Below are 16,718 nucleotides of genomic sequence, written 5' to 3'. Positions count from 1 at the left end.
CATGGCATACATAAGACTACCAACTGCACTAGCATAAGGAACATATGACATATGCTCCATCTCTTCCTTTGTATTTGGGCAAAATTCTGAAGACAACTTGAAATGCGCAGCAAGTGGAGTAGAAACAGGTTTACAATTATTCATATTAAACCTATCAAGCACTCTCTCAATATACTTTTGTTGAGATAAGAATAGTTTACCAGCTTGACGGTCTCTACGAATCTCCATACCAAGAATTTTCTTTGTTGCACCTAATTCTTTCATATCAAACTCATTACTGAGTTGAGTTTTCAATTTCTTGATTAAAGACTTGTCACGTGATGCAATTAACATATCATCAACATAAAGTAACAAGTATATGAAAGATCCATTTTGAAAATTTTGAAAATAAATGCAGTCGTCATATTGACTTCTGCAATAATTTTGCCCAATCATGAAAGAGTCAAACCTTTTGTACCACTGCCTCGGAGCTTGCTTAAGGCCATATAAAGATTTCTTCAAACGACAGACAAGATGCTCCTTTCCAGGAGAAATAAATCCCTCAGGTTGTTCCATGTAAATTTCTTCTTCCAGCTCTCCATGTAGGAAAGCTGTCTTAACATCAAGTTGCTCTAACTCCAAATCAAACAAAGCAACAAATGCAAGTAAAACACGAATGGAAGTATGACGAACAACAGGTGAGAATATCTCATTAAAGTCAATACCTTCCTTTCGATTAAAGCCTTTAACGACTAGTCGTGCTTTGCATCTTGGATCTTCAACCCCAGGAATGTCGTCTTTCTTCTTATAGATCCATTTACACCTTAATGGTCGTTTGCCATTAGGAAGCTCTGTCAAAGCCCAAGTACCATTTTTTTGAAGACTCTCAATTTCTTCATTCATAGCCACTAGCCACTGAGAAGATTCAACACAAGAAACAGCTTCAGTATAGCTGATAGGTTCAACACCATCATTTACCTCTTGTGCAATAGACAGTGCATAAGCAACTAAATTGTCATTATCAGTGTATCTGGCTGGCTTTCTGATTTGTCTTCTAACTCTGTCTCGGGAAATAGAGTAATCATCTCCTTGTTGCTGAATAGGAGAAGTGGTACTATCATCATCGTCATCATCAATAGAATGATCATCAATGTTGGATTCATTTGTTGAAGTAGATGGGACATCAACATTAGGAGATGCGGGCTTTAATACAAACTCCACCTTCTCGCTAGTACTTTGCAGATTACCTGTACTAGTAGAAGAAGACACAAAAGACTGTTTTCCAGAAGATAATAATGAATCCTCATTAAAAGTCACATCTCTACTAAGAATTAATTTTTGTGATTTTGGATCAGAGCACCACAAACGATACCCCTTAGACTCAGATGCATAACCAAGAAATATGCACTCAACAGCTCTTGGAGCTAATTTGCCATCATTGACATGTGCATATGCAGGACATCCAAAAATTCTTAAATTAGAATAATCAACAGGATTACCTGACCAAATCTCTTCTGGAACTTTGAAGTCAAGTGCTGAATGTGGAGAACGGTTGACCAAGTAACATGCAGTAGATGCTGCCTCGGCTCAAAGATCACGTCGATGCCATAACCCAACATTTGAGAGCATACATCAAGCTCTCTCAAGTAGAGTTCTGTTCATTCGTTATGCAACACCGTTTTGCTGGGGATTCCTCATAATGGTTTTGTGTCTAGCAATACCATGATTTGAGCAGAACTCGTTAAAGTCACCACTGCAGAACTCTAATCCATTATCTGTTCTGAGCTTTTTCACATTTTTCCCTGTCTGAGTTTCAACAAGAATTTTCCACTTCTTGAATGTGGGAAAAGTCTCATTTTTATGCCGCAAAAAATAAACTCAAACCTTACGAGAAAAATCATCAATAATAGTCATCATATAGCGGCGTCCTCCATAGGAAGTAACTTTTGAAGGCCCCCAAAGGTCAGAATGAATATAATCAAGAATACCTTTGGTACGGTGAGTTGCAGTAGAGAAACTAACCTTTTTCTGTTTCCCAAAAACACAATGTTTACAAAACTCCAACTTATCGATGCATTGTTTACCAAGACGACCTTGCTTGCTCAGAAGATGCATGCCTTTTTCACTCATATGGCCTAGGCGCATGTGCCATAATTTGGTGACATCATTTTCAGGTATAGAAGATGATACAACTGCTGACCCTGTCACAACAGTCCCTTGCAGGACATATAAACTACCAATTCGGTTAGCTTTCAGTAAAACAAGAGATCCTTTCGATACCTTTAGAACTCCACCTTCAGCTGAGTACTTGCACCCAAGAGACTCGAGAGTGCCAAGAGAGATTAAATTCCGCTTCAAATCAGGTATATAGCGGACGTTAGTCAAAGTCCTGACGACACCATCATTAGTCTTGAACTGGACTGTACCTATACCTGCAACCTTGCATTGGGCATCATTACCCATCAAGACAACACCATAATCAACACGTTCAAAAGTGGTAAATAAATCCTTATAAGGACACATATGAAAAGTACATCCAGTATCAAGAATCCATTCTGTTTTACTCCTCTTATTAGAGGATACAACAAATAAAGTAATGTCATCGCCAGAATCAGCTTCAATATTGGCAGCTTCAGGGGATTGTGGAGATTTCCCTTTTTCTTGTTTTTCTTGCTTTTTCTTCAAGATAAAACAATCAGAAATCTCATGGCCAGATTTCTTGCAATAGCGACAGGTTTTGTTGGATTTGCGTCCTCTGGATTTGGATCTGGATTTTTTGTGACTGGTACTCCCTTTTTCTTGAGTTCTACCTCTAACACTTAAGCCCTCACCCTTGTCCACAGAATGAACTTCAAGATCAAATTTTTCTTTGAACAATAAATTAGATTTAACATCTTCAAAGGATAAGGTATCATTATTTCCATACAACATGATTTCTTTGAAATGTTTGTAGGTAGAAGGTAAAGAGACAACCAACAAAACAACTTTATCCTCATCATCAATTTTAACATCAATATTTTCCAGATCCAAAATGATAGAGTTAAATTCATCAAGATGAGATTGAATAGGAGTACCTTCAACCATTCTAATGGTATATATGCGTTCTTTGAGATGAAGCTTGTTTGCAAGGTTCTTGGTCATGTATAGAGTTTCTAACTTCAGCCATAATCCTGCAGCGGTCATTTCATTGACTACTTCACGGAGAACCTCTTTGGACAAGCAAAGTTGGATTGATGAAAGCGCCTTTTCATCCAACTCGTCCCACTGCTCATCGGTCATGGAAGTCGATTTCTTCGTCTTTCCATGTAAAGCTTTCTTTAATCCGTTCTGAGTAAGAACGGCCCTCATTTGGACTCGCCAAATAGAAAAGCTAATCTTGCCATCAAACTTCTCAATGTCAAATTTATGAGACATTTTGAAATTCCCAACTAAGAGCTCTGATACCACTTGTTAAGGTATTAGCGCAATGCGGAAGCACAGGATCGATGCAATTGAGAATTAAAGAGAAGTAAGTAACAAAGCATGAGGTGTGGAACATGCAGCAAGCATGACATGGATGCTTGAAGAAAAGCATGGTTTCTCTTGGTCAAAGATTGTAGGCACATTAAATCCAAGAGTAACTTACCTCATAAGTAATTGATTCAATGACTTGTAAAAGTGGAGAATTAGAACCACATAATCTAACACAAACCCTAACTTTTTTCATGTGTAACCATCTATTAACTTATGATCTTATGGCTGATCATTCAAAATTGTAGCAATGTTGATTGATTCAATTTTTAAGTTTGGTGTGTGTTTAATTATAAAGTGATAAAAATTGATTTTGAATAAATTGATTATGATCATAATATATGAATGTAAAGTGATTATTTATCATAAGATATATTATGTAAAAATGAGTTGAATAATACTGATGAGACTAACCCTCAAAAAAGAAAAATAAATACATTTGAGACTTGTTAGAATTTAGGTTAGATTTAATTCAATCTTACAAAATTGGTTTATAAGGTGTTGAAATTTGTCCCAAAATTTATGTTCAAGTTTGAGAGAAATCAGGCATGTGTTTTGGCGTTCGTGGCACAATTTTTGTTCTTGAGTTTGGAGGTTATTGCTGAAAAATATTGTGGCACGAAGGAGAGAAATTGTGGCACGATTGGTACAAATCGTGGCACAATGCTTCGAGATCTAGACTCAATATAAAGCGTCATTCTTCATGTTTTGAGTGGGAGCTTCAACAGAGAGAAACTTGAGAAATCAAAAGATTTAACTTTAGGGTTGAAGGTCTTTGGTAAGAGGTTCTCTTAGATTGGGAAACATTTGTAAACACCTTGGATGAATGAAATCATTGAATCTCTTGTTTTTGGGAAGAGATTGGACAAATAGTAGAAATTATGTTTTGTTTTTGAAGAGCTTGTTGAAACTAATTCTCGAGTGAAACTAATTCTCGAGACAATAGCACAAATATATTTGATTAAAATTTAAATCTAATACATTGATAGTTTTCTTATATTTAAGAACGAAAGCCGCAACATACTCAAGGGGTGGAAAATTTTGCTTCATAGCCATGCCAAATTATATCCCTAATAATTATACCGATCCTATTAATAAAAAGCAATTGATTTTTTAAAATTCATTTAATAATTGATGTATACAGTCTATGATACATCGATTATTCAATAAATTTAAATAATCAATTGTTTCTTATAAATAAGATCGAATGAAGTATTATTGATTCAAGATAATTTGTATACATACAAGAAGCTTTCCATCTGGTGCAATCTTACCCGTGACCGTAAGGCTAGGCTAGGAAGGCGATGGCCTCTTTAAAGCCAAAAACATTCATCAAATTGAATTAAATTTAATTCTTTGATAGGCTTCCCCGTTTAAATTATTTTACATAATGCTCTTATTCTCACCTAATATTTTGTAATTATGTCTGCCTAATGGGTAAATTTTATCTCTAACAAGGTATGAACACAGTTACTGACTTACTGCGTGACTAGACTATGCTGTATGAATTGTATGTGGATGATAAGGACCAAACCAGATTCTTGGCATTATTTTTCGGAGTTATGTTATTTTCAGACACATACTTAACAATAATTTAGATTGTTTATTATTTAAAAAAATATATAAATAGATTGTTTATGCACTTCAAATTTGTGACTCTTATTACACTCATAGGGTGGGATGGTTAGTTAATATAATAAGGTGATACAAATCATTAACGTAAAGGTTAAATAATGTTTTTTTTTTTTTTCGTGTTATTTGAGCGAGTTTTGATTTATCTCTATAAATTAATTTGAAATTTCCTTTACCATTAGAAGATTATTTGATTTTAGACTCTAATGATATTGACTCTATAAAAGTGATGATATGACACACTGATTGTGTAAATTATTATTTTTTTCAATTTTTTTGTTTGCATGTGTACATTTTTTTTCCAATTTTTTTGACACGCTGAATGTATAGTATACTATTATGTATATTTGAACACAGTTTTTTTGTACAAATTAAGTATTCTTCGCGCGCAATTGCGAAGACTAATCTTTCAAGATCCGAAGGTGTTTCAAACTCTCTCTCTCCCTCCCTCTCCCTCTCTCTCCCTCCCTCTCCCCATAAGAGTTTTAACGTTGTCTACTACATGCCCAAAGTTGGAAGAAACATATATCGTCTCTTAAAACATGCCAAAATTTTGATATCATATATAGTTTAAAATTTAAAAAATCATGGTCAGTCTATTCAAAATCATAGACAATTATGTGCAAGTGCAATGGATATCTTATCATATCCATGAATTATTCAAAATGGTAATTAGAAGGAACGGTGGTGATACCTTCAAATTAGGGTGGCATTTATGGTGGGAGAACTCTTTAATTTTCCCATGATGGGAAAAGCTCTAATCCACCATTGATATATTATTAAAATATTTTATGGCAATGATTGAAGAATGGGTACCTTTTGAACCAAACTTTGTGCTTATTTATACACTTGTCGCTACAACTTAGACAATTTTATTTTGTGCCAAATATACTTGTGATAAAATGCCCAGCATATGTACATTACGATTTCAACATTTCTCTCGAAAAGATATAGTATCTTATAAATATGATTGAATTTTTCCACATACCTATTTTATAAAAGAAAATGCCTAATCCATAAAATAAAATAAAAAAGCCTAAGAATATGATTGCGTTTTTTCAGGTGCCCTGCCCTTATCTAGTCTAAACCAATAACAAATGAGTTTTATCGATCTAAATTTAATTATTAGTTTTGTAGAAATAAATTTAATAGTGTTAGTAAATAATTAAGGGTTAATGCTTGTTACTACGAAAACTAATCAACGAATCCTAAGAATTACACACCACCCACCCATGTTTTGCGTCAAACTCCTAGATTTTATTTTTTTTGTTATAAAATAAATAGAAACTGATAGAGAAGAATATTATAGTTCGTGGCTTTCGTGGAAATCCCTTCGTGGGATATAGCGTTGCTCATAATTAAGTAACCACGAAATTTTAGTAGATTAATAATTCACAATACTGTATCTAAAAAAAAAAAAAAATCAACCTACCCTTGTTTTGATTTATTTGTGTTCGAGCTGGTTCGCTTTGCGCTACTGTTCCGTCTTTTCTCTGTCTATGGATTTTGGCATCGGATTTTTGGAGGGTCGAGTTTTTAGACAGGTTAAGGTGGTGGTTTGTGAGTTGAGTGACCCCTCATGTTTAACCCTATTTATCCGGGTTTTAGCTCATGACTTCAAGCTCATTTTTAGGTCAAACTAATTGAGATACCCACCTCATACTCAAAGCGGCTTCTCCCATCTATCATGGGAAAATTAACAAGCCTTCCCACCATAACCTGCACCTCAAATTAGTAGTAGTTAGGAGTGAAGAAGAAAACGCGAAAGGTGCTGATACTTATGGTTGTTGACTATTAGAGTTTAGAAAACTCCAAAGTTTGTGGTATTGAAGTCCTATAGTTGAAAGTGTATAATCAAATAGTAATCATGGCCATATATAGTGGCATTAAACCGATATGTTAATGTGATCAGAAACTTCTTTATTATTGTTACAGTCAATGATCAACAACTAAAACCATAAAATTGATATGCCTAGCAAGTCAATTTTAATTTCAATGTCAACCGGCCAATATGGTCTTTGCATTAATTATACTAATAAGTATATGTGCTTCTTGCCACTATGACTTGAGAGTGACAGCAACGTTGTTCATGGCTGATGACATATCTCCAACGACCAAACAAGTAGACTTAGTATCAATTTTTTTTTTTTATGATGTTCACGCGCAAACTAAGTCCCACGTGCATGAATTTGTTGGAATGAATGTTACTGATTTTCATTTATCTATCTATTTTGTCTTGCTGTTGCCCTTGGTCAGATGCTGTTGAAAAACAGTTTATTTGCGGTTTTGGAATGGCTGCTTCTGCTTGCTTGCACACCATGTCATGTCCATGTGAGTACTATTTGATTATCACATGATTTGTTTGCTGATTGGTTTGGTTCCATTTTGTAGAGCCACAAAATAATATCTTATTCAAAGGTTTGTTAAAATAATGTAGTATATGATTTATCTTAGTTTGGATTGTCAGTGACATTTTAAAAAATAATTCAATTGGACGTTTCAATCGGTTGAACTGTAAACTAACATTGTCTACATTCGATTGTTTGAATGGTGCAACTTTAATTCCGTCTTAAATCAAGAAATTAAAATTGTTAAATCGTGATCTAACAAATTCGATTGTTTGAATGGTGCTATTTTTTTATAATAAAAAGTTTAGGTAAGTTGAACTCTGAGAGCTCATCAAGATCAAGACAGACTTCAATATTAAGTGTTTACAGAAGTACTTACAAATTAGCCACCAAAGAGATTCTCACATCAACCGCGAAAATTGAACCCACAACTTTGCATTTGAGTCAACTTTTTTTCAACTGAGACAATCTTTGTTGACAATTAATTAGGTTTTTAAAGCATTGGTTGCCATGCCTACTTATCTTGGGGTGTCAAACAGCTGAATTAATCCCAGTGTTAAATGGACTCATTGTGATGCTATTTGTACACATCATACAGAGCCAAAGATTATATACTTATACTGATAGGTTTTTAAGGTGTAATTATTATCTGTTCGATTTTTAGCTCACACAAATAACTTACAACTATATATTTCGTCTACACGCATAATCAAATATGAACTTTCAATAGATAGGAAATATTAACACATTTTCAAAATAAAAGCTAGGTATTTCCATAACAAACATTAGAACTAGTAAAATAAAACTGAAAATCAGTACTATAACAATTAATATTAAAAAAGCCGAACATTACAACCCTAACACATTTCCAAAACTTTTGTCTAAAGTCGGTGTTGAAGATGAAGACGCACAAAAAGACGTACAATACAACAGACCTACAAGGGACACAGAAGAAGAGGTCAAGAAGGAGAAGTGCAAGAAGACACACATAAGAATACACAAGTAGAAGAAGAAGGAAGAGCTAGCAAAAATATGTGTTTACTTTTGAACTTGGTCTATATCCTTGGTATTTAAAAAAAAAATTCATAGAACTTCCTTAAAAAAAATATTCATAAAACCTACAAATTATATTAGTTCATAATGAAAAAAAGATTCTAAATGGAAATTTTTAAGAAACCTTTTTTTGACTGAAATTCGTAAGAAACTTCAAACAAATGAAGAATCAATCAGCTATATCAATTATTGATCATAAAAAACAAATTTCTAGTTATAAACAATTGGTGAAATCTATCTACACTCATGGCATGGATAAACTCACATGATAATTTCAGAGTTTGTCGGGTTAGGTTCCCAAATGGAACATATTAATATCAACGTTGTTGCAGTGACTAAAATTCGACTGCAGCACATGCACAAAACAAATTCGATCATGTGTTTTTGAGCCCTTAATCTTTTTTGAAGGAAGCACTTTTAATTTAAAAAGGACAAATTGTGAGGGCCATTATTGACCCAATTTTCAAACAAAGTATTTAATGAAATTTATGATAGATTTGTCCTGTTATAGAGCAAGTAAGTGATTCACTTATTTACAAATGGTGAAAATTTTAGACGTTTATAAAAATAAAATAAAAACCATGGTTAGGAAAGTACATTTTCTATTTTAACTTTTTTGCAGTTCCATTTACTAATAAATTTATGGGTAATGCTATCCAATGCTCCCGGGTACCGGTTAAGGAGCAATAAATTAATAGGTTCCACTTATTTCACCTCAATTAATATGAGAAATAATAAGTCAACTAATTAAAATTAATAAAAGTTGTATTCAATACTCTCTCAAAGACATATAATATCACTATGAATTACTTCCTCTATTTCTAAATATAAGTAAATTTGACTTTTTTAATTCATTCAATTAATTCTGTAAACTACTATTTTTTTGACAAAAAATCCTTGTGAGTTATTAGAAACATAATATTCCTGTGAATTTATTTTGGGCTTTATAATATGCTTTGAGGAAAATTCACGGGATGCAAAAAAAAGAAGAAGATGGTGCAAAAAAAATTCACGGAAAAAAATACTGCTTTGTAGAAAATTTAAACGAAGAAATTACAGAATATAATGTTTAATCTAATTCACAGGGATATTGGTCAACTCTCAAATGGAAACTATGTATATAATAGTTGTGTCTTTAGGTGAGTATTGAATACATCTTTTGTTAATTTTAATAGTTGGTCTTCTTTCAAAAAAAAAAAAATAGTTGGTCTATTATTTCTCATATTAATTAAGGTAAAATAAGTGAAATCCATCAATTTATTATTCCTTAATCGCTGCCTCGGAGGCACCGATTAGCAGTACCTTAAATTTATTTATGTATTTTACCAAAAGTCTTACTTAATCATTTAAAAGGTCAATTACATCTTCAATTCACAAAAAAAAAAAAAAAACTATCTATAGATTGCATAATAATCACCCTTACAATATTTATTTCAACAAAATTAACACGCTTTCTTTTTAGTTTTATCTAAGATTGTGATCTTGTTATTATCAAAAAGAACCTAATTTTTGTGTTGAATAGTGAAACATTCTTTATATGGAGACAAAAGTTGGTAACATAAGCAGACCGAAAATAACGTTGGGTAACTCTTGGGTGAACACAAAGATTTAGACCCTCTATTTGATCATACACACATAAAAAGGAAAATATAGAAAAAATAATAATTAAATAATCATTCATTTTCAAATGATTATAACATGTCCATTTTTTGGTGTGTGTGACCAAATAGAGGGACCAAATCTTTATGTCCACCCAAGAATTATTCCGTTGGATCGATGGTGTACATGTTTTCAAAGAATATGAAAAACTAATTCGACGTGGAAAAAAGATAAAAAGATGCTTGAAATTTTAAAGTTAAATAACATCTAAGTAATTTTGTTAATAAACAACGTATACTAGTTTTGATTCAAAGAGTTGTGTTATATGAACATCAAAATGTAGATGTTACATGTGATATCATACATGTTTATCTCTTTCTTATTTTTATTTTTTTTTATCATTTAGGCAAAATCATGTATGAGGTTCTTTAAGTTTGACATTTTTTCTAAGTTGCTCCTTTAAGTTTGCATTGTTTCCTTTTTAACAAATTTTGTTAATAAAATTCATGTGTGACATTTTAATTTTAAGAAAACTCACATAATTGTGTCAAATTCATCTATTTCTTTTGTCCTGTCACTTTTTTTACTTTAAATATAAATTTCTAAATCTACAAATCTTACGACAGAAGTACCTATTTTTTTCATAGAAATGTCTCCATTCATAAAGCAATGGTTCGAATTCACAAACCCAAATCAACGAGTAATTCATCGTTAGTGTCAGGCCTGATGAACACCTAATCTGGTTCATCTCTAGTTGTAGTTCATACAGACATAAAATATCACATATATACCAACAATGCAAGAGAATCATATAATTTTAAGGTTAATGGTGCAAACAATATGTAACATATAAAAGAGAAGAAAAAAAATTAAAGGGGCTAAACTTAAAAGAACATACTACGTGTGCGTAATTTTACTTATCTACTACAACTACCATGCATTTTAAAAATACATTAAAAAAAGACTATGTATTACCACTTATTCCAAAATACTAAGTTTTTTTTTAGAGTGATGATACATGTACCACCCCATGTGGCAACACATCCTTTACACCCACACAAAATTCTGACACGTGGCAACCTGGACCCCACATAAATAGAAGATAAAGTGTGGTTGTGAGATGAACTTACAAAAATATCCCTAATATATAGGGTGTACAATAGGGTGTAGGAATAAAGGAGGTTCATGTAACATTTTCCTTTTTTTACTAATCCAAAATACTAAGTTATTTAATGTTCTTGTCAAAAAAAAGTTATTTAATGTTGTTCACGCATATTAAGAAAAAAAATAATGAGTGTAACAACTTTACAAAATTAGTTTTATTAAAAATTCTGTATTTATTTTTTTGAGAACATTAACAATTCTGTATTAAATATTATAACAACTTTATAAAATTTATATGATTTTTAGAAAATGATAAAATTATAGTTAATAAAATAATTGAAGTAAAAGATGAAATTGAAATAATATTACACCAAAACTTAACATCAACTTTGTATATAGGTACCTCAAAAAAAAAACACTTTGTATATAGGTCAGTTTTCAAAATGAAAAAAAAAAACTTTGTATAATAGACAGATAATAGATATAAAGTTTGTTTCTCCTTTTCTAAAGGACTTTTAGTTTTTATATTTTCCTTTCTTTTTCTGATATATTTGTTTTATTTTGGGCTTAGTCTCCTTTTCTTCATTAAAAAAATATCTTAACTAAAATTTCTTTTTCTTTATTTTTTTTTGGTACAATAACTAGAATTTTTTTACTCAAAGTGAAAAATAATTATATTAGCAAATGAAATATCAACATGAGGTGATAAAAAAAAAGTGTGGATAACGTGGACCAAAACCAACGATAGAGGAAGAGTCAACTTATGAAAACTGTTCCTTAAACCAAAACCACTCTCTTACCACCGCGTGTGGTTCTGTTAATTCAGTTTTCATGTCCTAAGTAGGACCCTCTCATCTTGTTTTTTCATAATTAATCCATTGCATTGGGTTGGTCCACTATTTCACAACACTTGTTTCTTCTTTTGTTCTGTTCATTTTCTCTTTCATTCTGTAAAATACTTTTTTGTAACACTTTCTGATTTCATCATCACTACCTTTTGTTTCCTGCTGGTGCATGATGTATATCTGAGCATTGAAACTATGTTGTATAATTGTACTTACCATACTATAGTTCAGATTCTGATTTAGATTCACATAACATACATAAAGTTGTTATTTACATGTGAGTTTAGTGTCTTAACTCTTTATCACTAACCTCTTTTGTTCTTTTTCTTCTTGTCATTTTCTTCCTTCTAAATATTTTTACTATATTGGTTTTCTTTCTTATATCACTTTCTTTTTGCACTATATAGTATATGTTAATATATTAATATTAAAGTTTTTTTTTTTTTGTTACAGGTTGTCCTACACCAACATCATATATTAGTTCCCTAAAAGCTATCCTTAAATCTCAATGCTTTTTTAGTGGAACACACAAGTAAGGTGAGATTCTTCTTTCTACCTTTTATTTATTTTTTCACTGAATTATTATGATGAATGCTTAAAGGTTTTGAATCCATCTTTGATTTTTTTTTCTTAACTTAAAGATGAAGAAAATGCAATAATTTTAATCCAGTTTTTTTTTTTTTTTTATCAGAGCAATGATTTTGGAGAAAGACAGAATTATCAAAAGGAGAACTAATATGTAATATTTTTTTTATTTTTTGATTTTTGATTTTGATGATTATCTTGTTTGATTTGTTTCAAGGAGATGACAATTATTTGTAATGAAAGATGTTGATGTTGATTTTGTGTTTTTGTTTTTGTTGGAATGAAAAAACAGAAGATTCTGATTCTGATAATTGAAGTCACAAGAACAAAAGGAGTTCATTAGTTTGGAGAATTGTATTCAATGGACACAGAAGCTGAAACTGTGCAGCCTCAGGCTGCACCAGTAAGGGCTCAAAGGAAGAAAATGACGAAACAATTGACGGGGAAGCGCGACGATACGCCGTTACATTCAGCAGCAAGAGCAGGGAACATGGCTTCTTTGAAGGATACAGTTGATGGTGCTGAAGAGGGTAAACTGCGCGAAATATTTGCAAAGCAGAATCAAGGTGGAGAAACAGCACTTTATGTTGCTGCTGAGTATGGTTATGTTGATATGGTTAGAGAGATGATTCAGTATTATGATCTTGCTGATGCTGGAATTAAAGCAAGAAATGGTTTTGATGCACTTCATATTGCTGCTAAACAAGGGGATTTAGGTATTATGGCTTTTCTGTAGTTTTTCAATTGCTTGTTCTTTTGTGTTTTGTGAAAGGAGTAATGAGTGGAATCTCGATATTTTAAATTGCGGTTGAAGTCATGTTGCGGTCTTTGATATTGTAGAGAATCTTAGTCAAAAGCTGCTGATGCAGCCTCAATTATGATTGCGAAGACATCGAAAATCTTGATGTTGCAATCCAAATTGCAGTCAAAGAGTTTTTTAAAAGAAAACCTTGAGTAGATTTTTATGACACCAAGTTGCTCATTTTGTGCTTTTTTTTTTTTTATGTGTGTGATTTTCAAATGAAATCTCAGTTCTGTTGTTATTGGATATGCCTCGTAATTTACTGATAAGTGGATAGGTTGCTCTTGCCTTGTAAAGTGAACCGTAGTAATTAAACACAAGTTGCAATTTGTAATCCTAAACTTGAATAATAGAAATGTGTTGCAAGGCACAATTATCCGAACTCTAATCATATCTTGTTTGTTTTTGTTTGCATCTTCGTATCTATTTTATTTTGAACCAGGGTTTCTGTTCTAACAGTTTCTTTGTTGTAGATATTGTAAAGATCCTAATGGAAGCTCATTCTGAATTGTCAATGACTGTGGATCCATCCAACACCACCGCCTTACACACAGCTGCAACACAAGGACATACTGAGATAGTGAAATATCTATTAGAAGCAGGTAGTAGCTTGGCTACAATTGCTAGAAGTAATGGTAAAACAGCTTTGCATTCTGCTGCAAGAAATGGACACTTGGAGGTTGTGAAAGCGATTCTTGAGAAGGAGCCTGGTGTTGTTACAAGGACTGATAAAAAGGGACAGACGGCGCTTCACATGGCGGTGAAGGGACAGAGTCTTGTGGTGGTAGAGGAGTTGATAAAAGCAGATCCATCAACAATAAACATGGTTGATAATAAGGGTAATACAGCGCTGCATATAGCAACCAGGAAGGGAAGAACTCAGGTAAATTTGACTATGGCTGCCATAATTCTGCTAATATTTACTCAAACAATTACTTCATATATAAGGTATTGTTTACAAAAAGTGGTTTTTTCATTTAGACCACCATCTTTGTTGGTAAACTTGTTATCACTTAAAATTTTAGATGGGCTTAACTCAATCCTACAAACCCGGTTTATGAGATGTGAGAGTTGCCCTTGTTTATCTATGTTCAAAGTGTGACTTGGTTCCCTATACACCCCTTACACATATACCATAATTTGGCTTGGTACGTGGATAATGTGTTGGATGGCCCGATGGATAGGTTCTATACTATCTTAGAAGTTGGGTTGTGCTTAACTCAATCCTGCCAAATCGGTTTATAAGGTGACGAGTGTCCTTTGTAAACTTTGTTCAGACTTTATCTCTTTTTAATGTAAGACTTAGATTTTCCTCACTATTATCCTACGAAGCACTGACTTCGACACAAACACCTGATACAACACAAACACAAACATGTCAACACTGTTTATGTAAAAAAAACATAGGACATTGATACTGATAGATGTCGTACGGGTGCAGACAGACACGTGTCAAACACGAAGACACGCCTAATTCCCTACGTGTTTGTACTTGATAGCTATACTATATATATTCTATGTGCATGTTTTGCATTGAAAACAAGAATAAGAACTGTGATAATTCTTGGGGATGAAGAACATGAATATAATTCTAATAAGTAATAACACAGTATAAAGTATGATATGATATTCCTCATGCATAATTGAATTGTATCTACCTACTTGGAGTAAGTGCTGGATTATTCAGGATAGAGGCTAAATAATTAACCTCTTTTAACTTTTGTATATGCAGATTATCAAGTTGATACTTGGACAAAGTGAAACAAATGGCATGGCAGTAAACAAAAGTGGCGAAACAGCGTTAGACACAGCTGAGAAAACAGGAAATTCTGAAGTAAAAAGCATTCTTACAGAACACGGTGTTCAAAGCAGCAAATCGATAAAATCTCAACCAAAAACAGCTGCAACCAGAGAATTAAAACAAACAGTCAGTGACATAAAGCATGAAGTCCATCACCAACTAGAACACACTCGCCAAACGCGAAGAAGCGTTCAAGGAATCGCAAAACGTCTCAACAAAATGCACACAGAAGGACTCAACAATGCAATAAACTCCACAACAGTCGTCGCAGTCCTCATAGCAACGGTTGCCTTCGCAGCCATCTTCACTGTCCCAGGCCAATTCGTGGATGATCCAAAAAAAGTTCGTAAAGGAAAATCCCTTGGCGAAGCAAACATAGCTTCAGAACCTGCGTTTCTAGTATTCATCGTGTTTGATTCGGTTGCGCTTTTCATCTCCCTCGCGGTTGTGGTGGTTCAAACATCAATAGTTGTTGTTGAAAGCAAAGCAAAGAAACAAATGATGGCTATTATTAACAAACTAATGTGGGTAGCTTGTGTGCTTATATCTGTGTCATTTTTGGCTTTGTCATTTTTAGTTGTGGGGAAAAAACAAAGATGGCTTGCAATTGGGGTAACTATTATTGGGACTACCATAATGGCTACTACATTGGGTACTATGAGTTATTGGGTTATTAGGCATAGAATTGAAGCTTCAAGTATACGAAAATCTTCAATGGGAAGTAGGTCAAGGTCTTTTTCAGTTTCAGTTGTTATGTCTGATTCTGAGATATTAAACAATGAGCGTACTAAAATGTATGCTATTTAGAAATTTAGAAATTATTATAATAAAAAAATTTCACTTCCACTCTTTTCCATTGTGCAATTTATTCACATAAAAATATTATATATACAATTGAAGACAGAAGTAGATGAGGTATTTCAAAATACCTCGTTTAATTTGAAAACAATAACATAATAGAATGTTGCAATTTTTTTTATGTTAGAACGTAATAGAAAATAATTAAGTGATTGATTTAGGGGATAACTAAGTAATTGATAAAAATAAATTTTATTGTTATAATATAATTTTTTTTTGGTAGAAAGTAATATAAAATAATTGAGTGATTGCAAAAGAAAAATATAACAAGTAAAAAAAAAGTTTAATTGTATTTTTAGTTTCCACAATTCTATTTTAGGTTCATTTTTTACGACATGTCATAATAAATAATGATGTGAAAACAAATTATTTTTTTAAATAAAATTATCACTTTTAGACGTTTTTATTGTTTTTGTCTAAATTTTTAAAAAGTAGAAATTTGAAGAAAAGAAAATTGAAATCTCTTTGAAATGAAAAATCATTTTTGAATAGTTTTTCTATAAAATTATCTTCATTCTCTCAAATAAACATAAAACATGTTTAGTTTTCTTTTTAAATGAGATAAACAACCATTTTGATATTTGAATAGGTTAAATATTTGC

The 16,718-nt window shown here is 32.3% G+C and overlaps 1 protein-coding gene across 3 annotated transcripts; it reads left to right on the top strand.

Annotated features, from left to right (window-relative positions):
• The first annotated feature begins 12,143 nt into the window (after positions 1 to 12,143).
• LOC11407624 (ankyrin repeat-containing protein At5g02620) lies at positions 12,144 to 16,107 on the top strand. Of its 3 annotated transcripts, none has more exons than XM_024782604.2 (6): positions 12,144 to 12,347; positions 12,524 to 12,607; positions 12,762 to 12,809; positions 12,951 to 13,371; positions 13,931 to 14,340; positions 15,190 to 16,107. In XM_024782604.2, exons 4-6 carry the CDS (start codon positions 13,017 to 13,019, stop codon positions 16,063 to 16,065), a joined length of 1,641 nt encoding a protein of 546 aa, XP_024638372.1. In that variant the 5' UTR covers positions 12,144 to 12,347; positions 12,524 to 12,607; positions 12,762 to 12,809; positions 12,951 to 13,016; the 3' UTR covers positions 16,066 to 16,107. The 3 variants fall into 3 exon arrangements, with proteins under 3 accessions (XP_024638372.1, XP_024638373.1, XP_003606581.1); XM_003606533.4 differs by having other exon boundaries at positions 12,145 to 12,347; positions 12,948 to 13,371; XM_024782605.2 differs by lacking the exon at positions 12,762 to 12,809 and having other exon boundaries at positions 12,948 to 13,371.
• Positions 16,108 to 16,718: the final 611 nt, after the last annotated feature.

The sequence above is a fragment of the Medicago truncatula genome, chromosome 4, assembly GCF_003473485.1.
Source record: "Medicago truncatula cultivar Jemalong A17 chromosome 4, MtrunA17r5.0-ANR, whole genome shotgun sequence".
Taxonomy (NCBI): domain Eukaryota; kingdom Viridiplantae; phylum Streptophyta; class Magnoliopsida; order Fabales; family Fabaceae; genus Medicago; species Medicago truncatula.
The sequence above is the reverse complement of the archived record's forward strand: the minus strand, read 5'-3'. Positions and strand labels throughout refer to the sequence as shown.